General features: G+C 47.1%; 1 protein-coding gene across 2 annotated transcripts; it reads left to right on the top strand.

Annotated features, from left to right (window-relative positions):
• Positions 1-201: 201 nt before the first annotated feature.
• DESI1 (desumoylating isopeptidase 1) lies at positions 202-23,270 on the top strand. Of its 2 annotated transcripts, XM_082849276.1 has the most exons (6): positions 202-460; positions 13,623-13,644; positions 14,772-14,841; positions 18,054-18,163; positions 18,824-18,946; positions 20,704-23,270. In XM_082849276.1, the coding sequence occupies exons 1-6, from the start codon at positions 373-375 to the stop codon at positions 20,795-20,797; spliced, it is 507 nt and encodes a 168-aa protein (XP_082705402.1). In that variant the 5' UTR covers positions 202-372; the 3' UTR covers positions 20,798-23,270. The 2 variants fall into 2 exon arrangements, with proteins under 2 accessions (XP_082705402.1, XP_082705403.1); XM_082849277.1 differs by lacking the exon at positions 14,772-14,841 and having other exon boundaries at positions 18,733-18,946.
• The last annotated feature ends 3,284 nt before the right edge of the window (positions 23,271-26,554 follow it).

The following is a 26,554-nucleotide window of genomic DNA, read 5'->3' as shown; positions in this document are numbered from 1 at the left end:
CCCGAACTAACACCACCCCGTCCGCGAAGCCCCGCCCCCTGGGAAAGCCCGCCCCTCGCCGCCCGTCAGGACGGTACGCACATGCGCGAGAATGCGTCCCCGCCCGCGTCCCCGCCCCCGCTCCCGCCCCCGCCCCCGCCCAGTCTTCCGCGCGAAGCCGGCCGGTCCCCGCTCTGTCACCTCACGGTAGTCGTTGCCGGTGGCGGGTGCGGGGGCGCGAGCAGCGCTGGGCGACCTCTACCCCGCCTCTCAGGCCGGGCCCGGGCTCGGTCTCCCCGCTCCCTCCGCTCCCCTCCCCCGTCGGGTACGGGAAGGTCCAAGCAGCTGCCGGGTGCCTGAGGGACTTAGTGGCTGCAGCCGCCACGGGTCCCGATGGAGCCGCCAAATCTCTATCCCGTGAAGCTCTACGTGTACGACCTGTCCAAGGGCCTGGCCCGGCGGCTCAGCCCCATCATGCTGGGTGAGGGGCTGGGGGCGGGCGGGAAGGAGGGCGGGAGCCGGGCCGGAGGGCGCCGAGACGGCCGGCCGAGGTGGGGAGGCCTGGGCCATGGCTCAGGGGAAGGCCCAGAGGATGGAGAAGAGCCCCAGTAGAGAAGGTGTGGGTCTGAGGTTTGGGCCCCCGAAGCCCCTCTTGGCCCTCATCACGTTTGAATCCACGGAGAGGGGATAAAGGAGTCACGCTCTCCCCTAGACCTTCAGAGCCACTTCAGTTGGGAGGTGGGGGAAGCCGGCGCTGGGTCCCCGTGGGTTTCCTGACTCGCTTGGGGAGCCCCCTACACTCCTTCCTCGGCGCTGTGGAGTGGAGGTGAAGATGCCTGCCGCGCGGTGCCCCTCGTGGTGAAAGGGACACTGCGGAGGAGAGCCTTCCCTCCGTGCCAAAATGAAACTCTTTGTGCAGTCTCTGGGGTAGGTGGGGAGAGAAAGCTAGAGCTGCACAGGGGCCCAGCCGTTGCCCCCAGGTAGAAGTAAAGTCAGGTCTACTGGAGCCCGAACTCAAGAATTCACCAAGTTCCGCCTGACAGTGCGGTCTTCTCAACAGCTTCTAAGTTAATTGCTTTTGCCCAGGTGGTAAGAAAGCAATTCTGGGGGAGGATTGGTTGCTGTTGTGTCAGTAAGGATTAGTAAGGGAAGTATTTCTGTTGTGCTCCATTAAACTACTTAACTGCCAGGAGAGAAAATCAGCCCTAGTTCAACATGGATCAAACCTCTTTATAACCCAAATACCAAAATGTCTTGTGTAACATAGGAATTGTCAGGTTTGTGATTTCAGATGATGTTGGGCGGGAAAGGATTCTGGCAATTGAAAATTGAACAGCTTTGGCAACATCCATTTGAATGGCTAGTATTTCCTGGCTTCTATGGAGACATTAGAGAATGTTTTAGTTCATGTCATATCTGTGAGACAAGAGGGCAGAGATCAAGTAAGCAGGGCTGCTTTTGAGTTTCAGTGTCCTTGCGTTTCTAATGTGCCTTAGTGGGTTGAACTTAATCTCTTAACCCTGGGGCAATGAGTGATTCCTATATTTGGCTTCACATCAGAATCACCTAGGGTGCTTGTTAAAGATACAGATAACTTCATTTCCAACATATATTGTTTTTTGTTTATTTTATTTTATTTTATTTTTGGCTGTGTTGGGTCTTTGTTGCTGTGCATGGATTTTTCTCTAGTTGCGGCAAGCGGGGGCTACTCTTCGTTGCGGTGCGCGGGCTTCTCATTGTGGTGGCTTCTCTTGTTACAGAGCACGGCATGTGGGATCTTCCCGGACCAGGGCTCGAACCCGTGTCCCCTGCACTGGCAGGCAGATTCTTAGCCAGTGTGCCACCAGGGAAGCCCCCAACATATATTGTTAAATGGGAATAGAAAAAATGAAGTTGGAACAGTTCTTTAAATATGCAGTTGTGTGTTTAAAGCAAAGGATACATGGTTGTTTAGGCAAATAATTATCTGGAAGATACATAAGAAAATTGCTAACAGTGGTAGCTTATGAAAAGAGGAACTTAGGGAATTCCCCGGTGGTCCAATGGTTAGGACTCCGTGCTTCCACTGCAGAGGGCACAGGTTTGATCCCTGGTCGGGGAAACTACATGCTGCACAGTGAAAGAAAAAGAGAAGAAAAGGGGAACTTGACGCTGAAGACATACATATATATTCTATTCAAAATAAGCAAAGTTTTTTTGGCCACGCCGCGCAGCTTGCGGGATCTTAGTTCCCCAACTAGGGATTGAACCCTCACCCTTGGCAGTGAAAGCATGGAGTCCTAACCACTGGACCTCCAGGAAATTCCTGCAAAGTTTTAAACGTATGGATTCTAGAGTCTTATTACACAAGTACTTAATAAGAATCTTTTGGAGTTTTGATCCAGAAATCTGTATTGTTAATAAGCTCCTCAGGTAATTCTTATGTAGCCAATCCATTATTAGAAGGTTGGGCCTAGATCTCCAACTGTTAAAATGAATAAGGCCAATCTGAAAGCAAACTAACAGAGTCACTGTTTGAGGAAGGTGCTAGTCACTAGTACATTACATCAGTCAAGTTCTGACTAAACGTCTTGTAATGGAGCCATTTAGTTAGCTTGATCATAGTGAGGAGTTACTTAGGTATTTCCTAGACCCATAAATAAAAGCCTCCACCTTTACACTGGATATTTTTTTGTTCTATTATATACTAGTTATTGATTTTAGCTAAAGGGGGCCTTAGGGTCATTGATTCATGATTCATTCAGCAGACATTGAGTGTCTACTACGTGCTAGTCCCAGTGTTAAGCTTAACTGAAAATGATGTGATAAAGATGTTCTCTGTCATCATGGAGCTATTTAGTGGGGAAGACATTAAAAATAAATAAGCAAATGAAGTAATTACAGATCGTGATAAGTACTAGGTTGTGCAGGAAGCCAACTAGGTGCTGAGACAGAAAATAAGAAGAGAGACCTACTTTAAATAAGGAGATCAGAAGTAGTAACTTTTAAGTTGGGAATTAAAGGATGAGGAAGAAGTAGTCACAAGGTGGGTGGTGAGGGAGTTATAATGTTCCAAACAGAAGGGGGATTAACCTGCCAAGGCCCTCAAGCAAAAAAGAGCCTGGCCTGGTCTAGAAGTGGCCTGGCCTTTGTGGAGTTTAGTGGGTGAAGAGGAAGGTGCCATAACTGAAGGTGGAGTACTGGGACTCCCTCCCACCCCCCAAACCTTTTTTAATAGATGTGAAATCCTAGAAGACCTCAGCCAATGTCATCAGTTTGGCACATCTGATTCCAGTGGTATTTCTGAGAACATTACCTTGCCTGCAAATCTGATTCTCTCTTCTCTATCCCATTTTCTCATATTGCTTTTATGCCTTTTTCAAAAGTAATGAATAAAGGGTTATCAAAGGTGGTAATCATTACTTTCTAGAGTTAAAAACTTATGGAAAATGGGCATTGCCTTACGGGTGCATCCTATCCAGACATCACTAACCTTAAAGTTGGGTATGTCCCAGTTCTGTTAGGAGCCAACTATTAATTTCCCGTTCCTAAATATATTTGAACCTTTAAAAAATCAATTTGTTTCCTGATTTTTGCAATGAATTCTAGAAGCATATTAATAGCTAGATTTACTGAGTGCTTACCATGTGCCAGACCCTTTTTTTTCTGAGTATCTTCATGTGTTATATTCTTCACCACAAATTTGTGAGATAGGTCCTGTTATTATCTCCATTTTTCATTTGAGGAACCCAAGATATAGGACATTAAGAAATTTGCCCCCCAGGTCACACAGCTGGTAAGTGGCAGAGCTGGGTTATAAACACAGGCAGTCTGACTTCCAGAGCTCATGTTCTCAGGTATTTTGCTATACCACCTTTCCTGTGTAATATGTTCCTTTATAATTGATGTAAAGTAGGTACCTAGTTCAAGTTTATAAAGGCATCTCTGGCCAAGTGTTTCAAATTTGGATGAGGAAAATAGCTGGATTCAATGTGAATGTGCCATTCATAATCATAGTTTTATGATCATCCCTCCTAGCCTTCATTGTCCTGAACTAGTGTGACCTCATCAGCAGTGCCAACTTCTTTTTTTTTTTTTAAAGGGAGAACTTCACGGGTGGAGTGGCCTGGCTCTTCATCTAGTTATAGTAGCCTCTTATTATGACAGCTCCTCATTGTAAGACCCCCATCTAGTCTATTACAATCCTGATTAGACTAGATAAACCCAATGTAATTCCTTTCTCCCCTGAAACAATGTAGACTCCACAGTTTTACCCTGTCCAGTTTTCAGTCTTCTAGAATTGCTTCCTATGAAGGTATTCCTGCTCCACAGTCTTTCACTCATAATGAAGACAGTCCTGGAATTATCCTTATCACTCTAATCGAGTAGACAGCCTGATTGTACTTTTTTTTTCATAGTTACTATTTGCCTAAGATAATTAGCTATTATGATTGTCCTTCAGTTTGTCCTTTTAATAATTTTGGCTGCTCTTTAAATTTCTTGACCTCTTTCTGTGCTAAAGTACATAAAGATAATGGTGGAGGTTTGTTATATTTGTTTAATCGAGGTAAGGGATACTTTATATTTGTTGACTGTTTTCCAATCTGAAGTTTGTGTGCATGTACGTGTTCCAAGATCACATTTATTTTTCTTTACAAGCCTATCTCAAAATTGTTGTCAGAGGGCTTCCCTGGTGGCACAGTGGTTGAGAGTCTGCCTGCCGATGCAGGAGACACAGGTTCGTGCCCTGGTCCAGGAAGATCCCACATGCCGTGGAGCGGCTGGGCCCGTGAGCCATGGCCGCTGAGCCTCCGCGTCCTGAGCCTGTGCTCCGCAACGGGAGAGACCATAACAGTGAGAGGCCCGCGTACCACACACACACAAAAAAAATTGTTGTCAGCTTTAAACACTTAGGCATATGGAATGTGTGTGTGTGTGTGTGTGTGTGTGTGTGTGTGTTTATGTATTTCTTGACAGAATGCAATCAAATGAATATTTGAGATTTTACACTGCTCAGTTCCTTGCTTAATTCTGTAGTACAAATAGTAATGAAATAAAAGACATGGACTCTGTCCTCGAGGAGTTTAATTAGTTAAAAGTAATGCTGTGCATATGCAACATTAGATAACAGCACAAAAGAGATTATGATTAGGACTTCCCTAGTGATGCAGTGGTTAAGAATCCGCCTGCCAATGCAGGGGACACGGGTTCAAGCCCTGGTCTGGGAGATCCCACATGCCACGGAGCAACTGAGCCTGTGTGCCACAACTGCTGAGCCTGTGCTCTGGAGCCCATGCTCTGCAACAAGAGAAGCCACCGCAGTGAGAAGCCCGTGCACTGCAGCAAAGAGTAGCCCCTGCTCGCCGCAGCTAGAGAAACCCCACGTGCAGCAGAAAAGTTCCAACGCAGCCAAATAAATAAATAAAGTAAATTTTAAAAAAATAAAATAAAAAGTGAATTAAAAAAATAGAAATTATGATTAGATGCCAAAAAGGCCTTGAAAGATGGGACAGGCCATGGTGGGCTGGATGTGTCAGAAAGACTTAAGCAAGAACCTTGAGCTTCTGGAGGGCAGGAACTCTGACTCCCCTCTGTGTCCCCTGTGGCCTTTCAGAGCTAGTGGTCAGTAAATATTGATTATAGGAATGATTGCGACTTGGACTCAAGCTTAAAGATTAAGTAGAATTTATTTGAATCTGAGGATTTTTTATAATGTTTTAATGCCATCTATTGTGCTTTGTTTTAGATTTTTTTTTGTTCATTGTGTGCACTGTTTTACATCCGTCCAGTGAATTAATTTAGTAATTGTGCAATTTCTTTCTGGCAAAATGAAAAAACACCAAGCCCTTCGTGATCCTTCTCCTGCTTTTCTCTCCACCCTCACCTGTCTCTACATACTGAACACACTGTACATGAGCCTTTCTCAACTGGGTTCCACAAGAGAATTAAGCACTAGGGAAAATGATCTGAGTAGCTATTTTCTCATTCTCCCAGTAGATTCCTCAGGGCATAAGGGCTTAATTCTCTTGCAGAACCCCAGTGGAGAAGGGCTGTTTCACTGAACAGGACTGAACAGTGACAGTCTGAACCCGTTACAGGTTCAGACAGGTAACAGGACTGAACCCGTTCAGTTCTTTTTTACCTCTAGACTTTTCGAAGGCTGTGCTCTCTGCCAGGAATACTTTCTCTCCCCATCTCTTAGCCTGGATAACTTCTGCTTATCCTTGAGGTTTCAACTGAAATGTTACTTCCTACAGGAAACTTTCGCTGTCCCCCACCTCGGAAATCTTGGTCATGTGTCTCTATAATGTGCTGATAACATCCTGTAATCTCCTTTAATAGCATTTATCATTCTATTTTTAAATTGCATGTTTTCTCATCTGTGTCCACTCCCCCAGCGCCAACTTGACTTTAAGCTCCAATGGGGGCAAGAACTCTTGAGTGTGTCCCCAGAGTTTAGCACAGTTACTGGCATTCAGTAAATACAACCTGAGTAAGTGACAGGATGTTGCAGACCTACCTCAAAGCATTGCTACAAGGCCTGACTAATAACAACAAGCAGTGGTTAAGAGGGAACCTTCTGAGTACTGAAATAAAGAACTCACAAATTAGTTATTTTTATTCTGAGAAAGAATCCTGTACTGGCTCCAAGGAATCCTAGTGCTAGAGTATTAAGTAGTTTTAAATCTACCCTTTTTTGAGGATTAAAATACCCTCTTAGTTTTTAGCAATGTTTTGCATTTTGATTTTGTGATAACCTCTCTACCTAAAGGAGGGGCAACTGCCAATAGGCATTTTTTTTAGCCTATAGGCACAGAGGTCCACTTATGTTATACAAATGTATCCTTTTACCTTTTCCCACGTAGATTCGACATTTACCTGGTAGTTCCAGAGAAGAATAAGCTGATTTTTTGAGTTAACCCCTTCACATTGCTGGTAATCTGGCAAGTCACATTAAAACATTGCCAATTGGGCTTCCCTGGTGGCGCAGTGGTTGAGAGTCCGCCTGCCGATGCGGGGGACACGGGTTCGTGCCCCGGTCCGGGAAGATCCCACGTGCCATGGAGCGGCTGGGTCTGTGAGCCATGGCCGCTGAGCCTGCACGTCCGGAGCCTGTGCTCTGCAATGGGAGAGGCCACAACAGTGAGAGGCCCACGTACCAAAAAAAAAAAAAAAAAAAAAAAACACTGCCAATTAAGAACACTTTGTCAGGGACTTCCCTGGTGGCGCAGTGGTTAAGAATTCGCCTGCCAACGCAGGGGGACAGAGGTTCGAGCCCTGGTCCGGGAAGATTCCCACATGCCACGGAGCAACTAAGCCCATGTGCCACAACTACTGAGCCTGCGCTCTAGAGCCTGCAAGCCACAACTACTGAAGCCCGCATGCCTAGATCCTGTGCTCCACAGCAAGAGAAGCCACTGCAGTGAGAAGCCCTCACGCCGCAACGACGAGTAGCCCCCACCCCCACCCCCGCTCTCTGCAACTAGAGAAAGCCCGCGTACAGCAACAAAGACCCAATGCAGCCAGATAAATAAATAAATAAGAAGAACACTTTGTCACTGTGGGGTGAAATCTAGGAGGTGAGCTAGGGCTACTTTTGATTTATACTAATGAGCTAATACTGCCTGCCCCTGGAGTCCCAGCAACATCACCCACTTTATGCTTATTAATAGACATTTATTTAGCACCAGCAGTATACCAGGTGCTGATCTTGAGCACAACCCATAACCAGCAGGAATGTCTATATGCACAAGCTCCATTACCTTAATTGATGAGGAGGTAGATGGAGTATTTTCTCCTTGGCTTTTATGTACTGACTTTACTTTTTACAATCAGTGGACGGCTGACTAGTGTGGACCTCACTCTACATTCTTTGTTGTGCATGATGAAAAACAGGGCTAATATCCATGTCTTCCATTTGTTTTCTTTTTTTTGTTTTCTTTTTTATTTTTGGCTGCGTTGGGTCTTTGTTGCTGCACGCGGGCTTTCTCTGGTTGCGGTGAGTGGGGGCTACTCTTCGTTGCAGTGCGTGGGCTTCACATTGCAGTGGTTTGTCTTGTTGCAGAGCATGGGCTCTAGGCGCGTGGGCTTCAGTAGTTGCAGCATGCAGGCTCAGTAGTTGTGGCTCGCAGGCTCTAGAGCACAGGCTCAGTAGTTGTGGCACATGGGCTTAGTTGCTTTGCAGCATGTGGGATCTTCCCGGACCGGGGCTCAAACCCGTGTCCCCTACATTGGCAGGTGGATTCTTTTTTTTTAATAAATTTATTTTTTTACTTGTTTTTATTTTTGACTGTGTTGGATCTTCCTTGCTGCTCACAGGCCTTCTCTAGTTGCATCAAGTGGGGGCTACTCTTTTTTTTTTTTTTTTGTGGTATGCGAGCCTCTCACTGCTGCGGTCTCTCCCATTGCGGAGCACAGGCTCCGGATGCGCAGGCTCAGCGGCCATGGCTCACGGGCCCAGCCGCTCCACGGCATGTGGGATCTTACTGGACCAGGGCATGAACCCGTGTCCCCTGCATCGGCAGGCGGACTCTCAACTACTGTGCCACCAGGGAAGCCCTTTTACGTTAGGTTTTTTTTTTTTTTTTTGAGGGGGCTACTCATTGCAGTGCACGGGCTTCTTATTGTGGTGGCTTTTGGTTGCAGAGCACGGGCTCTAGGTGCATGGGCTTCAGTAGTTGTGGCACGAGGCTCAATAGTTGTGGCTCACTGGCTCTAGAGTGCAGGCTCAGTAGTTGCGGCGCACGGACTTAGTTGCTCCGCGGCATGTGGGATCTTCCCAGACCAGGGCTCAAAGCTGTGTCCCCTGCATTGGCAGGCGGATTCTTAACCACTGTGCCACCAGGGAAGCCCTTCCATTTGTTTTCATGTGCATACCTCATAGGCTTCAAAATCAACGCAACGGACGTGCCAGCAAGCTTGAGACATGCAGCCATCTGACCCACCCACTCTCCAGCTTGCTGAGGAAATCCTAGTGGGAAAACAGTCTGTTCCTAAAGTGTGCTAATATCCACTGAGCCTAATTCACATCCCAAAATGGCCTTGTGCCCCAATTCAATCTCAAACCCCCACCATCTACTCACCTACTGTACCTCAGTCTGGCTGAAAAAACTTTTTAAATCAGTTCAGTCCCACTTTACAATGCCTGTCACCCCCAGAGGAGGCCATGACCCTCGTTCTTGTCCTCATGAGAGCAGGCCACTGAGTAGCCAACCTTACGTTTCTACCTGAGCTGCTCCAACAAGTACATGGTTACATCCTTTTTTTTTCTTGTCTTTACACTGGACAAACCATGCATCTTTATTTACCTGTTTGAAATGATGTTAATAAATATTTGTTCCACTCTATCATGTAAAGATGTGAGAATAAGGATAATTATGAAGCACTTTAAATTAAGAAAGGATGTAAATCCACTCAATCCATTTTAAATGTTGTTGGCTCCAAGTGTTTGGTAGACAGATTAATAAATGAAAGAATGAATAAAAGGATCTTTTTTCTACAGTTTCTATCACGATTCTATGGATGGATGTGATCTTAAGCATACCTTGATGTAGTTGAATAAGGAGGAAGTATAATGTCCAGCTTACAGATAAATTTAGTGATCAATACAGAGAATATCAAGTAGAATAAAGTAGGGTTTGTATCCCACAACTTTTGAATCGTTTTTCAGGTGTAAAATAAGTGGCAGGATGGTCTCTGAGGCCTCTCTCCAAAAACCCATTATTTTAGTAGGGCTGGGTTTGAACCGGTGCATCTGTACCTGCCACCTGTCCACCTGGGTCATTGAACATAGGCATCTGAGAAGGCAGTAGCAGACTCAGGGTGCAATATGCCAGGGTTGCAAAGTCATTTGAGTAACAAGCCAGGGCAGCAAAGATTGGGGTTAAGAACTTTGGCCTCATTAGCACTGTGTGTCAACCACAACAGCTGTGCATGTAGCATCTCTGTTCCAGGTTCTTTGCTAGGTGCTAGAATTGCAAAGATGCATAAGAAACTGACCTTGTCCTTGAAACAATTATAGTCTAATGAGGGAAAAAGGTAGTTTCCATACCAAGGTACTATGAAAGCAGCCATAACACTTTCAAATCATGAAGGCTAAAAGAAGAGTTAGTTTTTGTTTGTTTGTTTTTATTTGGCTGCATCAGGTCTTAGTTGCAGGATCTTCGTTGCAGCACGTGGGATCTTCTGTTGCAGCACGTGGGCTTCCTTCTAGTTACAGCGCGCAGGCTCAGTAGTTGGGGCACGGGGGCTCTAGAGCCCGCAGGCTTAGTTGCCCCGCAGCATGTGGGATTTTAGTTCCCCGAACAGGGATCAAACCCAAGTTCCCTGCATTGGAAGGCGGATTCTTAACCACTAGACCACCAGAGAAGTCCCAGAAGAGTTAGTTTGTGGGGGGCATATATTATGTGCCAGGCACTGTGCTGGGCCTGTTTTGTGTGTCATCTCTTTTAACCTTGGAAATGTTATGAGGTAGACACTATTACTATGCTTTTTTTTTTTTTTCTGACAGAATAGGAAACTAAGGTTTAAACAATGCCATCCAGAAAAACTTCCTGCAATGATGGAAATGTTCTAGATCTGCACTGTCCCATCTCTAACTGCTAGCTACATGTGGCTACTGAGTACTTGAAATGCAATAGTCAACTGAGGAACTGAATTTGTTCTTTTAATTTTAATAGCCACACATGGTCAGTGACAACCATACTGGACAGCTTAGGCTTAGAAAAGTTCTCAACTTCTACAAGTTCATCTATATGATCTGGTCCTCGATTACCTCTGCTCATCTACTTTTCTCCTCCTCACTCACCAAGTCTAGCCACACAGGCCTCCTTAAGGTCCCTCAGATACACCTAGCATGTCCTGCCTCTGCATGGCTCCCTCCCTTGCCACCTTCAGGCCTTTGCTCAAATGACACTTTCTCAAAGAGGCCCACCCTGACCATCCCTGAAACTCCCAGTGTCCCTTACCCTGCTCTTATTTTTCTTTATCACTCATTATTGTTAACCTACTATGATTTATTATGTTTATTAGTAGTATTTATTGACTATCCTATCTCCCCACCCTGTAAATACAATGAAGGAGGTTTTTTTTCATCTCCTTTGTTTACTGATGTATCCCTACTGCCAAGAATATTGCCTGAAGTATAATAGTCACTTCATAAACATTAGTTCACTGACTGAACTGATAGGATTCAGACCTGGCCTGTCCACACTAGAACCTGTGTTCTTGTTCACTACACTGTACTTCTTCTCATACAAGTATAGTGTTTTTCCCAAAGTAAATGAGAGCAGTAACAGTCAAGAGAAAGCAATATCCCTTATATGTCTAGTTTCATGCATCATTGCATGTCTCCAAGGAAATAAACAACAAATTGCTGCCATTTAGACAGCAAGCTGTTTTATAAGTGGCAGTCCAGAAGAGCACATCAGCTCTATTTAAAATGCAATGTTAGGGTTTACCTGGTGGCGCAGTGGTTAAGAATCCACCTGCCAGGGAAGTCCCTAACGTTGCATTTTATTTATTTATTTATGGCTGCGTTGGGTCTTCATTGCTGCATGCAGGCTTTCTCTTGTTGCAGCGAGCAGGGGTTACTCTTCGTTGCGGTGCGCGGGCTTCTCATTGCAGTAGCTTGTCTTGTCGCAGAGCACAGGCTCTAGGCGTGCGGGCTTCAGTAGTTGTGGCTCAGAGGCTCTAGAGCACAGGCTCAGTAGTTGTGGTGCACAGACTTAGTTGCTCCGCAGCATGTGGGATCTTCCCGGACCAGGGCTTGAACCCATGTCCCCTGCACTGGCAGGCGGATTCTTAACCACTGCACAACCAGGGAAGCACCTTCTTTTATCTTTTGAAAGTCTTCATCCTTTTCCCCAAGGAGGCTATCATATGTAATATCTCCATTTATCAAACTTCTGTGTACCACACACTGTGATGCTTTATACAGATTATCATTACCGGTTACAACAACTTTGTATTGAAGAAACTGTGGCTCAAGTTGAGTAAACTTGCCCAAGATCCATCGCTAGCAAAGGGAAAAAGCTCAGCTCTGAACCTGTGCCATATTCTTAACTGCCTCTGATGACACTATGCTGAGCCATCAATAGGTTGTCATGCAGGACCCATGGTTTCTTCTGTCTCTTCCAAAAAAAAGAAAATTAGGCTACTGTTATCTTATTTTAAAAGCTTTCTTACAGGGGCAAAATAGTGCAACTTATGCAAAGGGAGAAGTGTAATCATATCACCTCTCCTTCCACACAGTGCCTAGAGTTTCATCCTTTAGAGAGTCACAGGGCAAACACTGAAGCATTGAAAGTATTCAATTCAGCAATCAATAAACAGTTACCATAAAATTATTACCAAAGGTGAATGAGTGATGTTTGATAATGTTCTCATGTCTTTCACTGCCCTTCCTCTTCATCCTTAGCACTGTGGAATCTCCCGTGGGCTACTGCAAAGACCTCCTCACTCTCGTCTGCTCTCTCTACTCTCTGTCCTCCAATTCATCTTCTATTCCTACAGTTATCTCTTAGAAGATACAGTTGTCATTTAAAAACATGGATCTGATCAGGGCACTCTACTGCATAAAAACCTTCAATGCCCCACAGTGTAGGGCAGCCTTCAGTCCAGGTTTGCTCTGCTTTGCTCACACCCTTGCCTGCCACTCGTCCTCTTACCACCATCACTGCACCCTTTGCTCTACCCTGCAAGACCTTAGTCTTTTTCACAACTATGCATTTGTACATACTATTCCCGCTGGCACAAATGTCCATCCCTCCCCCGTTTGTTCATTGGTTGAATTGCAGCTCGTGAAGGTAATTCTGTATCTTTATTTTGTTTACCACTATTATGGAGCCTATCAACATTGTGTTTTAGTAAGTTACGTGTGTCTCTCTCTTTCCATTTGACTTTGGGCTCCTTAAAGGCAGGACAGTAATCTGTTCATATTTGCATTTCCATACCTCACATCATTTCTGGCACATAGAGGTGTAGAATACATGTGCATTGACTATTCCAATGGATGGCATCTGCAGTTTGCTCTCTAATTTTCTAAAGGAGTTCACCTCACATATGCTCCATGAAGAAGTGGACAATAGTTTTTCTATACTATTTTTAAGATTTTTTTTTCTTTTTTCTTTTTTTTTTGCTGTGGACCATTTTTAAAGTCTTTATTGAATTTCTTACAATATTGCTTCGGTTTTTTTATGTTTTGGTTTTTTGGCCACGAGGCATGTGGGATCTTAGCTCCCCAACTAGGGATTGAACCCACACCTCCTGCATTGGAAGGCGAAGTCTTAACCACTGGACCACCAGGGAAGTCCTCTATACTATCGTTTTGCTTTATCTCTGTAGATGAGACAAAGACATTAAAAAGGCAGAGTTGAGTTGACCCTAAAGGGGAAAGAAAAGCAGACATAAAATTGGGTACCTCTATACCAGTGTTCCATCTTGCATTCTGCTTAAGGATTCTGATTATTTTTTCAGCTTATTTAACACAACATACCATGTCATGACCTAAGGACCTTATTGGAGGAGAATTGCGTTCCTAGAAAGTCCCCCAGGAGGTTTATAATGGGGTACTCTGGGTTTGACTGATGTTCTGAATTTACTCCGGCTGGGGGGCCAGTTAGTCTAGTCCCAAGTGGTTAAATCTGTTCTTTTTTTCTCCACAGGGAAACAACTGGAAGGCATCTGGTAAGCTGGGTGGGACTCCTTAATTGGCTGGTTTATGAAACCAAATAGCACCCATGCATTTCAGGTTCCAATCTGTGGCTTCCAGTTTGAAACCTAGCTCTCTCAAGTCACAAATCTTCAAGTTCTAAAGCAGTGGTTCCCAGCCAGGAGTTATCAGTGTCTCGAGACTTTTGGGGTGGATGGGTGAAGGCCAGGGATACTGCTATAAACATCCTACATTGTACAGGACATCCCTCCACAATGAAGAATTTTCCAACCAGAAATATCATTGGTGCAGAGGTTGAGAAAGCCTGTCCTAAAGAAAGGTGGAATTATGTCATGCACACCCCTGACCAAGCTTTCTAACTATGGAAGTCATGAGTATCCCACATGTCTGTCCTAGAACACATTCTACTTTGGTCTCTCAGACCCATCCCTGTCAGACACAAGGTGGTGGCTGGGCTCAGTTCCATTTCTGAGAAAACCTTAGGTCAGCGTTCTGTCTGGAGCCTAGAGCCTGCTGACATATTGGTGACCAGAATGACCCTTTGCTTTGTTTGACTCGAACCAAGAAGTAATATGAGCACCTTCACCTGAAATAGTTTCACACTTATCATCTGGCCTTTCTCTCAACATGGTCCAGGTTAACTGCTCCTGTTAGTTTAAAAAGTCTGGGAACACACCTTGGTCTGCAGAGATTTATTTCAGTAATTGATTTGTTAATACTGGGGTGAATCTGTAAGGACTCCTCTCTGCTTACATGATCTACAGCGGTGGTTCTCAACAAGGGACAGTTCTGCCCCCAGAAGACCTTTGGCGATGTCTGGAGACATGTTTGTCGCCACAGCGGAGGCAGGTAATGCTAGTGCCATCTAGTGGGTAAAGGCCAGGATCTGCTGAACATTCTAGAATGCACAGGTCAGTCCCCACAACAAAGGATTAGCCAGCCCCAGATGTCAGTAGTGCCAAAGTTGAGAAACTCTGGCCTATGGTATTTATCTTACCTTTGTTTGGTTAGTTTTATAAAGATGTTGACCTTATAAGTCATATCCTTAGGCAGAAATCACTCTCATTGCAGTGTGGTGTTTGCTTTTTCTCGGACCAATTTTAAGCTTTCTGGCTTATTCTGCCTCTTTTCTGCATTGCAGGCACACCTCCATAGTTGTACACAAGGATGAGTTCTTCTTCGGCAGTGGCGGTATCTCCAGCTGTCCACCGGTGAGTGTCTTCCCCCACCCTGTCTGCAGTCTCGGGTTCCCATAGACCAGGAACTTTGTTCTCCTCTATAGTTCTGGCTTCTAGCCCAGTGTATACAGGCCTGTGGCATAGTTCCTCATGGTGACCTTAAGACTCAGCTCAAGAATACCCTTCCCAGATCTTCCAGCTAGCTGACCTCCCCTCTGCTCCCATGGTATTTGTGGTCCCTCTGTGTCACACTGAGCATGTTATGGTGAAATGGGCTGTTCCTGAGTCTCCAGGGGGAGCCCTGTGTAAGCTCCTTGTAAGCTGAGACTGTCTCATTCTTCTGTCACCATCACCAGCTCAGTGCCTTGTGCATGGTATGAACTCAGTCAATGTGAAGCGCAGTCAGTGTGAACTATGAGGGCTCTGAGAGGTAAAGTGAGTTGCCCAAAGTTACATGGCCAGTTACAGCACCAGTACTAAAACTAACGTCTCTCTGACTCCAAAGCCCATGCCCTTTTCCAGAAAATTTGTTGGAGCTGTCTAAGGGTCGTCACAGGAGGTACTCAAGCAAAGACTAAAAAAACATTCTTTTTTTAAAAAATTTATTTATTTGGCTGCGTTGGGTCTTCGTTGCTGCGCGCAGGCTTTCTCTAGTTGCAGCAAGGGGGGGCTACTCTTTGTTGAGGTGCATGGACTTCTCATTGTGGTGGCTTCTTTTGTTGTGGAGCACAGGCTCTAGGCACGCGGGCTTCAGTAGTTGTGGCATGTGGGCTCTAGAGCGCAGACTCCGTAGTTGTGGCGCATGGGCTTAGTTGCTCCGCGACATGTGGGATCTTCCTGGACCAGGGCTCGAACCCGTGTCCCCTGCATTGGCAGGTGGATTCTTAACCACTGTGCCACCAGGGAAGTCCAAACCATGCATTTTGATACTTATAAATGGGAAGTCATTTTTTTTTATCTCTTCCTCCCACTGGCCCCCCCACCTCATATAACAAGTCCTTTGTTAAGGCCACGTCTGTTCTATCTTGTAAGTGTACCTTAAACTAGTCTAATTCTCTTCATCTCGTCTCATTTTTCCAGAGCTTTCACCTTAATCCAGGCCACCCTCATTTCTAGCCTGGACCACAGCAATTCATCTACTGTTCCTTCTCAGTGAGTTCTCTGTACAGGAGGCAAAGTGATTGTTTCAGAATGAAAATCTGATCATGGCATTCCCCTGCTTAAGTCAGTACTCTGCCCGTTGCTCTTGGAATAAAAACAAGAAAGCTCAGCATAGCCTACAAGGCCCCATCTGATCTGGTCTCGGTCTCTCTCTCTGGGTGGCCTCTTTGCAGGTTGTGCCCTTCCCCACCCACCTCTTCTCATTCCTTGAACACACCTTGGACATTTAAACCTGTCCTCTGACTTCAGTCTACCTCCCTGACCCTTCATGTGGTTATGCCTCTCCATTCTCCAGATGAACTCAATGTCACTTTCTCAGCCAAGTCTTCTCTGACCCTTTGGACTGGGAAGGTCCCCTGTCTTAAGTACTGACAGCAGTACTTTTTCCAACAAGACCCTATCGCAGCTCGTAATTATACATGGTTTATGGGATTTTTTTGTTTGCCTTCCCTGGTAGACTATAAGCTCCATGAGGGCAAGAATCTCATCTGTTTTGTCCAATGCCTAGCATAAGGTCTGGCAGATAGTAAGTTCTCAATACATATTTGTCATATGAGTGAATAATAGGGGGTTGAATAATGACCTTTTAGTTTCTTGCAACTCTGACTACAATGATTATCCTGCTCACCATGTTTTCCCCAGTGCCTAGAACAACGTCAGGCACATAGTAGGTGCTCAATAGCTGCTATTGTGTGAATTTATGGTCTTTTCAGGGAGCTCTGCTCTGGAGTACTCTCCCTTACTCCTCAGCCCATTCCCAGCTCTCTCCTCTTCAGTGACCCTGTTGCTTTCCGCTTGGCTGGTTTCCCCCAGGACCTCGGTCTCTCCTTGAGTCTGCTATGGCAGTCTGTTAACCCATGGCTGAGACTTTTCTGTAGGTCTTTCGGGGACCATTAACTCCCTTGCCAGAGGAACCCTATCACCTCGTTAAATTAGCCTCACAGATCAAAAAGGAACTGAATTGTGGAAATATTTGCCAGCCTGCCAGCTTACTCACAGTTCTTCACATTTTCCCAGTGTTACAAGGGATATCAAGTGTGTCACAAAAAAAACTGGCTGCATACATTATGAATATAGACCTGGAAAGATGGCCTGTCAAGTGTGAGCCATTTCTAGTCGTCCTGTTCTGCCCTCGTGAGTAGGCATGTTGGGGCCAAAGGGAGACTTCAGATTCCGGGTTTCTATCCTTTTATCAACTGAATGAATGGACAGTGTCAGGAGTCTGACCTGCAGGAGACTAAGCTTCCCAGGGCCCTGCCAGAAACAGGACACCTGACTTCTTAGCCATGTTGCCAGCACGTGGCGATGGAAAGTCTCCAGGGAGCTCTAAGCCATTATAACCTTGACACAAATAGGAACTAACTCTTGGGATTCCCTGGTGGCTCAGTGGTTAAGAATCCGCCTGCCAATGCAGGGGACACGGGTTCGAGCCCTGGTCTAGGAAGATCCCACATGCCGTGGAGCTACTAAACCCATGCACCACAACTACTGCGCTTGCGCTCTAGAGCCCACAAGCCACAACTACTGAGCCTGGGTGCCACAACTACTGAAGCCTGCACACCTAGAGCCTGTGCTCCGCAACAAGAGAAGCCACCGCAATGAGAAGCCCGCGCACCGCAACGAAGAGTAGCCCCGGCTTGCCACAAGTAGAGAAAAGCCCGAGCGCAGCAACGAAGACCCAATGCAGCCAAAAATAAATTTAAAAAGTAAACAAAGGGGGCTTCCCTGGTGGTGCAGTGGTTGAGAGTCCGCCTGCCGATGCAGGGGACGCGGGTTCGTGCCCCGGTCCGGGAAGATTCCACATACTGCGGAGCGGCTGGGCCCATGAGCCATGGCCGCTGAGCCTGCGCGTCCGGAGCCTGTGCTCCGCAACGGGAGAGGCTGCAACAGTGAGAGGCCCGCGTATCGCAAAAAAAAAAAAAGTAAATAAATTAAAAAAAAAATAATAACTCTTCATCTGTCCTGGGTGCTCTGAGAGTTAAAAGTTGTTGGAACAGAACATTTGTGGTCTTCCATGGAAAACCACATGAAAAAATTCAGTGGAGAGAGTGATTTACTGACTTTCTTTGGGTTGGCTTTTTTAGGGAGGTACGTTGCTTGGGCCCCCAGATTCTGTGGTTGATGTGGGGAGTACAGAAGTCACAGAAGAAATCTTCCTGGAGTACCTGTCCTCCCTGGGGGAGTCTCTGTTCCGGTGAGTGGAGACAAGGGTGGTGGTTAGTTGTGTCTGTCTCCCCCACTAGATGATTGGCCCGCAGGGGCAGCCACCAGGTCATTTCCCCCAGAACACTCAGCGTGTTTGACCCGGTATTTGCTGAATAAATATGAAGGGAAAACAGTTAATCGTTACACAAAAAGAGCTCAGCATTGCCTCCAAGGCCACTGTTCCATCCCAGCATATGTACTGCTGAAACTTTTGAGGAAAGGAAGGGCTGTTTATTCCTTCTGATTAAAATCAGCTGCTGCTATTTCAGCACATGCTGCTCTCAATAGCAGTATTTTATCCTGAAAATCAAAAACGGAATTTGTAGAGAGGTTGGGATAAAATACAAATTTGATCATATTTTCTCTTAAAGAAACTTTAGTCAATTTGAAGTGTTAAACTCTAACCCTGTAGCTCTGATTTTGTGACTATAATGATTCTCCTGAAACTGTGGAGGAGCCAAATGTGTTTATTTCATCCTTCCCTTAAAATGCCCAGAGTGGCAAATCAGGCTCTCCTTTTGGGTGTAAGAGAGGGGAAATCGCAGTCCTCAAATTCAGGTGTGCTCACCATTCTGTTACCTGGTTTGAATGGTTTCCCATACATGGTTGCTGACTTTCATATCTGTTTCCCAAACCTCACAATGTACAGAGGTGAAGCCTACAACCTCTTTGAGCACAACTGTAACACCTTCAGCAATGAAGTGGCACAGTTCCTGACTGGGCGGAAGATCCCTTCTTACATCACTGACCTTCCCTCTGAAGTTCTCTCCACGTAAGTGGCCTCTGTCTCTGCCTTTGAAATCCCCATTCACAGACAGGGCCTCTCCTCTGGCCCACATCTGCCCCCACTGTTCTCAGCAGAATCCTCCCAAGCTGGGTGGGGTGTCATGATGGCAGCTTCTAACATAGAACGCCACCATTCTTTCTACTCTCGGGTGCTCACCTGTGTTACCTTCACCCTCCTTGGAGTTGGACCAACTCTATCCTGACCTGAGTGCAACTGCAGAACTTAGAAACCCAGTTGACGCTGGCCCCAGTGTTTGTACAGAGTCCTGGTATCTGTCTTCCCCATTGCACATGAAGCACGCCACTCCCCAGAAATGCCCACTTAAAAGGCGGTTTAGATAGACGAGCCGAGAGTAGGTCAGAGAATTAGTAGGGTGGCTTGTTTTGAAACTGTTGTTCGTCCTTCTTCCCCTGCACCTTGAGTTCTTTGACACCTTCAAACCTCCTAATCACCCTCGTACCTCGTAGCACACAGTCAGCCTTCGGTAGATGTTTTCTTCAAAAATACTGTGTAGCCCCTCCCTCCCTGATGTGGTCCAAGCTTTGTGGGCCATCATCCAGGCACCCCCAATGCCATCACACCCCTCCCTCCCTTTGCTGTTGATTGCGTTCAGGCAGCTTCTGCCCACTCTAGGACTGGGTCCATTTGCTGACTCTGACTCAGTTTCTCCTGAACTGGGGACCTGTTCAACAGGGATCCTGGCAGGTTTAGCAGACTCAGCAAGGTGAGCTGTTCTTCGCACCCAGGTAGGAGCCCCTCAGGAAAAACTTACACAGGAAAGAAGGCTATTGTCTGTGTTGAGCTGGTGAGGAGAGCCCCACGTCCCAGTCCTGGCCCTGCCTTCCTGTTCCTTGGTGGGTGTGTTAAACACCACAGAATTGCTGAAGGATCTAGGTTATTGGGCCCTGAGCAAACCCGAGTAGCTGGAATGTTCTTGCTATTATTATTTGATGGGTGGGGTTCCTGGACTTGTTGGAATTGGGGTTAGTATTTCTTCGTTTCATCAGTTTATGCTTTAGAATATTTCATTTCCTTTGAATTTGGGGATGGTTTTCAAAAATGGCAGTATCACCGAAGAAAAAGAAAGCCAGTAACTGAGATGTGTTGTGGGCAACCGGACTTAAGGTTGCAGTAATCTTGGAAAGTCTCTAAGACTACAGCATTTGTGGTCTTTTTTCCAGCTAAGCTACTCTGAGAGCAAACTGGGAGCCCTTTATACAGTGGCATTAACACCTTCTGACATCCTGCACCTGTCATTTTTCCTGAGTATTCCCTGTACTCCCTAGAAGACCTCAGTTCCCTGAGGAGTCCAATTATGTACCATCCTCACTTCTGACTTTTTCTTTTTCATATCCTTTTTCTTTTACCTCAGCTTCCTCACTTAAACTTTATCTTCTTGTACCATGAGAATTAAAAATACAAGTACAGAAAGTACAGAAAGCTCTAGTTCCCAGTACGTCACCAACCTTTTCAAACCACAGCTAACCAGGAGGCAAAGGTAGTACGATGGTAGCATTTACTAAGGAGGGGACACCAGGAGTAAAAATGCAGAGCAGCTATGTAGAGATCCCCTCTATGAAAAAGGATGGATGAGATAGGTGAGAAAATTAAATGGACTGTAGCGAACTTTTTCCTGGCGTGGCAGTGCTGCTGCACGTGTGGGCAGAGCTGGGCGCGCCGGCCAGCTGTGGCAGTCTGCGTCCGAGAGCCCACTCCAGCTCCCGTGTTTGTTCTCTCTGCAGGCCCTTTGGACAGGCCCTGAGGCCCCTCCTGGACTCCATCCAGATCCAGCCTCCCGGAGGGAGCACGGTGGGCCGACCCAACGGCCAGAGCTAACAGGACTGCATGGGACCGCCCTGCCTCACCAGGGCTTTTCCTTTTTAAACAAAACAAACCCTACCAGATTTCTATTTTATAATTTTACATCAGAGCTAACAACCAGGGAACGGCTTTTTAAATTTCCCAGGGAAGGAGATCATCAGGCTGCATGTAGAACAATGCTGCTAAGAAACAGAACAAAATGCCATCCCTTCTAATAGTATTATACTAATTTATTCAGGCTGTCTTGTCTGTGAGTTCACTTTTGACGCTGCTTCCTAAGCGTCCTCCACACTGGAGAAACAGAGGGCATTTGTTTAAGCAGAAAGCAAGAGACACAGTCTAGGGGAGCCCCAGCCCAGAACCTCTTTCCAGAGAATGCCCACGCTCTACCCAGGTTGCCACCACCTGTGGGACCCAGGTGAGTTTTACATTATCCATGACCTGGAAACGGTTACTCTCCACCATTAAATGAACCAAAGGATTTGGTGCACAGGGGGCCAGTTTCAGGATGACTAAACCAGCCTAAGTGAACTCTTTAGCCATGATCTCTCTCACCTTCCCTCTCCTCCCCCAAGCAAGGCCATGGGGTGGGCTGGAGCAACCAAAAGCCTCAAGATGGAGGGGGAGTAACAGCAAGTGTCAGGCCAGAGGAAACAGGATAAAGCCATTCCTCCCTCCACCTAGACTGATTGCCAGTCCTCTGACATCAATCTTGGAGAACCTGCTTTGCTGTCTACAGGCTGCATTTCCTCAGCATAGCTGACCTGTCATAGTTAATGAAGGTCTGGAGCAGCAGAGACCTTTTGTCTGCAAGTAATAATGTAGGTTATTTGCAGTCACTGTACCCACCCCACCCAGACCAATATGCAGTATTCAGCTAGGGGCCAAGGGGGAATGATTCCCTGCTCTTGGAAAATATCCCTGATGTAGCAAGAATAATGATGCAGAATCAAGGTGGCAAGAAAATTTAGAGTTATTTCTGATATGGATTTTTACCTTATCCTAAATGTGTTTTGAAGGCACGTGTTATTTCTGGTGTCATTCTGACGTTAAAGAAGCAAGGTTGAGGGCATGAGTGGGCATTTTCATAAAGAGCTGCTGCTAGGAGCTTATAGGCAACAAATAATCTGGAAGTTTCTAATCTGGAGAGGCTTTCATATTCTCTTTCTTCACGTGAACCTCCTTTAACTTGGGAGAGTGAATGTGGAGAAGAACTCAGAGCTGCGTGGTACCTGAGTCCCAGCCCTGGCATCCTCGGGCCCCTCATGCCGTGGCTCCTGCCACTTCTCAGACTTGAATTATGTTCTCTTTCCTGGCCTCTGGCCTGCAGCAGGTGCCTTTCCTCACCAAAAAGCTGCTGCTCACCTCTGGCCTCATCTCCTCCCATCTCTGCCATTAGCCATGGCAATTGGCATCATCAGGGTCTCAGCTAGAGGACAAGATGTTATTCTGCCTTAGTGTTTGCCTGTGACCTGACCAGGGCACGTCCATGATGACTAGCTGTGATGTCAAGTGACATTTTGGAACTGTTAAGATTGGAAGCCAAACCAGTGAGCACTTTAATTCTTCTCAAGACCCACTGATTGGCCAGTGTGCATGGTAATAATACATTAGAGCAGAAACTATCAGGGGCTGTTATTTAATGTTGACCGACTGGCAGAATTGGGCCGTGGAGAATGGGTTTCAGGCTGGCTTTCTCCTGGGAGGGCAGCATGTGGATCAAGGCCATGGCTCTGCTTCTCGGCTGCTGGGTTTCTCTCCTTTTTCAGCTTGCCTTGCCCAGCGCTCTCTCCCTTCCAGGCTCCTGCTCCAGACCTCTCTGCCCAGGGCACTCAGCTCTGGCCAGAGCATGATGGGCATCACAAACTCCTTCTCTTCTCCCTCCTCCCCCACATCCAGGCTCAGCTGATTGCTCTCCTTCCAGTAGTCACCTCCAGACCCAGGGCTGTACCACGAAGTTAGCCTGAGTGGCTCCCCTGAGAGACTTTGAGTCACTTGGTTCATTGAAAGACACCCTTCATGTGCAACAGCCACTTGTGCCAATGCCTGTGCCTTAGGGTTTGTGGGGGGAGAAGGAGGGATCAATAAGCCGTCTTCTCAGCTCTGCAGGAAGGCAAGCCCTCCCTCCCCCACCCTAGTCCCACCATCACTAACTGGAAACCTAGTCTCAGGCTAGGAACCCCCCCAGCCCCATCCTCACATTTCTCTGTCTATCCCAGAACCTCAGGAGCCTGCTCACTGTGACCAGCGAGCTCCACATGGGCGTGCGCAGGCAAGCAGGATGAGAAAGATGTGTGTGACTATATCACACAGGTGGACACCTCTATCAAGGTCCATTGGTTTAAAGGGACAGGGAAGGAGGAGGAGGGATGAGACTGTCACCCCCTCCCAGAAATAAAGTTTGTACCTTTGAGATTCCTTTTCGCCCTTGAAGTCAAACTAATAATTGTGTCTAGTACGGAGGTGTTTGCTGTTTTTCTTTGGTATTTTTTCTAATGCAATAAACTCATTTCTGCCTGCGGCATCTGGGTAGCGCTTGAAGGTCTGGGTATGCATCCACCATGAAGCAACTCCAGGCTGCTGCTTCATCTGTCTCCCTCTGAGCCTAAATATGCTGAGTCTGGCTATGCCGCCTTTGCTTGGTTGTATACCTTGTGGATAATAAGTGTCAAGAGCAGAGAAGAATGTATGACTTTCACCATTGGATTATAAAGATGGGGAAAGGGCCCAGAGAGAACTCGACTTGCCCAAGGTCACCTCGTGACTGGGGGTGGAGTAAGACTCAAAAGCCTGAGCTGCTGGCCCCAACCTCTGAGATCTCAGAGGACCTCTGACCTCACCAAGAAGTGTTCACTTCTGGCTTCAGTTTGGCTGTAGGCTGGGACTGTGGCCCCAGGGATCTCTCCCCACCTTGTTACTGTCACCTCACTGAACAAGTGTTGGGGTGGGTGGACAGCTCTCTGAATATCCCCTGATAGGACCAGGCTCATCAGCTTGGCTGCTGGTGTCTGCAGGTTCAGTCAGGCCACTTTGAGTGAGCACCTTCCACTCACAATGGACGTGAGATGTGAGCAGTGGTCCCGTTTTACAGATGGGGAAACAGGTGCAGAGAAACTAAGTTATCCATGTGGCGAGTGGCTGAGCTCTTGAATCCAGGCTGTGTTCTCACCACCACCCAGCTGAGACCTCATCATTGAAGCACTGTATCTTTCCAACATGCTAGCTTAAAAATTAAACAAGAGATTCTGTCTTTCCAGAGGACACAGAGGGCGGGTGGCTTTGGCTGACATATTTGCTTCCCAAGAGCTGACATTTTCAGAAGCAGGAGTCCTTTAAGAGCACCTGGTCTGGGGGAGTTCCGTGGTTTGTCTAGTGGTTAGGATGTGGTGTTTTCACTGCCGTGGTCCGGGTTCAATCCCTGGTCGGGGAACTGAGATCCCGCAAGCCACGTGGCACAGCCAAAAAAAAATGTGCACCTGGTCTGAGATCACAGAGCCTGGGCTGAAGTCCTAACTCTGCCACATATGGGCCAGTCTGTTTATCTCCTTATCTGTAAAATGGGGAAACTGGTACCTACTTCACAGGGTGGTTTTGAAGAGAGTAAATGGAATGCATTTTGCCCAGTGCCTGGCACAGATTAAATGATCGATGAATGTCAGGCCGAGGATGGAATCCATTCAACAGCCACTGACTGAGGACTCCTGCCAGCCAGCTCTGTGCCGAGGCCCTGACCAATTCTCTGTGCTGAGGACGGTTTACAAGATAAGGTACTGCAGACTTGCACTGTTTGCATCGGGTGGGGGGAATGGCAGAAAACAGATACTTTACCCTTAGACTTTGTGACTCATGACAAGTCACTGTGGGGTTCGTTCATTCAACCCCACAAACTTCCCTGGGAGCCTACCGTGTGTCAAGCGGCACTGGGCTCTTTGCTGGGGTACAGTGGTGAGCAGGACTGATAAGGCCCCTGCCCGGGCAGGGGTTAAATTCTGGGGAAGCTGGGGGAGACTTGGGGAGACATAGGGTAGACAAGTTCAGCAATCTCAGGTGGCAATTGCGCTAGGGAAGAAATAAAACCAGGTGGCAGCATAGTGTGTGGTGGGAGTCAGGGGGGACAGGGGGATGTTTTAGGAGGCTGGGGAAGCCTTGTGTGACGAGATGATGTTTGATCTGAGACCTAAATGACAAAGCACAGATTTGAGGGAAGAGCATTCCAGGCAGAGGGAGCAGCAAGTGAAAGAACGTTGGAGGGACTGCTCTGGGCCAGAGCAGTTGGTGCATGAGCAGAGGGGTTGGTGGGAGGTGTTGAGGTAGTTTCTGGAGGGGCCGGTGGGCCAAACAGTGCAGGGCCTTGTAGGTCAAAGAATGATGTGATTGATTTGCACTGTTGAAAACAGACTGGGGGTGGGGGGAGATGGGGTGGGCAGGTGGCAGAAAACCAGAGAGGAGGGTAGCGCAGTTGTCAGGCAAGAAGTGAGGTGTATTGTGCATCTGCTCTGTGCCCAGAGCTGTGAAGAAGCTCTGGAAATTGGTTTGGTCCCTGCCCCCAGGAGCTTAGAGTGCCAGGAAAAATGGAACAGCCCTTGTGAAACATGCAAAGAGTCAAGAGCTACAGGACTGCAGAGCCACTGTCAGCCACTCACTTTTACTGCACTATTCCAGCTTCGTTTGGGATGTACTTAGATTTCTTAATTTGTTTTTTCCAAAATGAAAACTTTGGGGTTATGTGAGTATAAAGATAATATAAATTTAGAAGATGTAAGGAATCAGTAAAAGTACAAAGATGAGAGAAAACAGTCACCTAAAATTCCATCATCCTAAGATATGTTAACATTTTGTGAACATCCTTGCAGACGTATCTGTGGATTCAAAGGCACACATGCTAGACATGCCTTGTTGTACCTGGCTTTGATCCCTTGACACGTGGTAGAGATCTGTACAGCCCCAGCAAGGTGGAAGAGAACCATGGAAGAGGGGGTGGGGGGGCTGACGGGATGGACAGAGGAAGTCCTAAGGAGAAGTTATTCCAGCAAAGTTCCCCAAAGCCTGAGGGAGCTTTAGATAGGAGTAGGATGCTCATCACAGATGTGTGCTTGGAGGCGGGCCCTGCTCTGGGGTGGGATGATAGTGTAAGAGGATTCCTGCCCAGGCTGGCAGGTTGGACCATGAGACCCATGTCTCCTCACGCTCTCATGGGGACCCTGGCCTGAGAGGGCAGGCAAAGAATCTAGTAGGGGTCTGGCACATCCCTGAATGTGAGCTCTTGACCATAAAGCCTGGATGTTTTGGAAGGGGACAGAGGTTCCGGGACTGGTCCTGGTCCACAAGTTTGCCTGGGAGCCCAGAGTCCCCTGTAGAGATCTCTGTCCTACCTTTTCCCCAGCTAGAGAGCCCAGCGAAGTCAAGCTGCAGTGAGGGAGATGGGCACCAGGTGGCGCTGTGGACCCAGGCGGCCCAGCCCACTGCCAAACTCGGCGTGTCTTGGGTATCCCAAGTCACGTGAGCGTGCCCTGCTCCCCACACATCTCAACTTCTCCGTGACGCCTCCTAGAGTCCACGGGGCAACAGCCAAGCTCCCTGTACTCATGGATCAAGGCTCTCCTCAAACTTGTCCCCAGACCTCTCCAACCCGCACTCCCTGCTACATATGTGGGTGCCTATCACGGCAGGCAGGCAGTTTCCACCTCCAGCCTTGGTTTACCTCACCTGTCCTCAGAGCAACCCCTTAGCGCTAAAGCAGCACCAGCGTTTCCTCAGAACCTTCCTGATCTC

This window comes from Leucopleurus acutus, assembly GCF_964270905.1.
Source record: "Leucopleurus acutus genome assembly, chromosome: 11".
Taxonomy (NCBI): Eukaryota; Metazoa; Chordata; class Mammalia; order Artiodactyla; family Delphinidae; genus Leucopleurus; species Leucopleurus acutus.
Note: the sequence above shows the minus strand (reverse complement) of the source record. Positions and strands in the feature narration are given on the sequence as shown.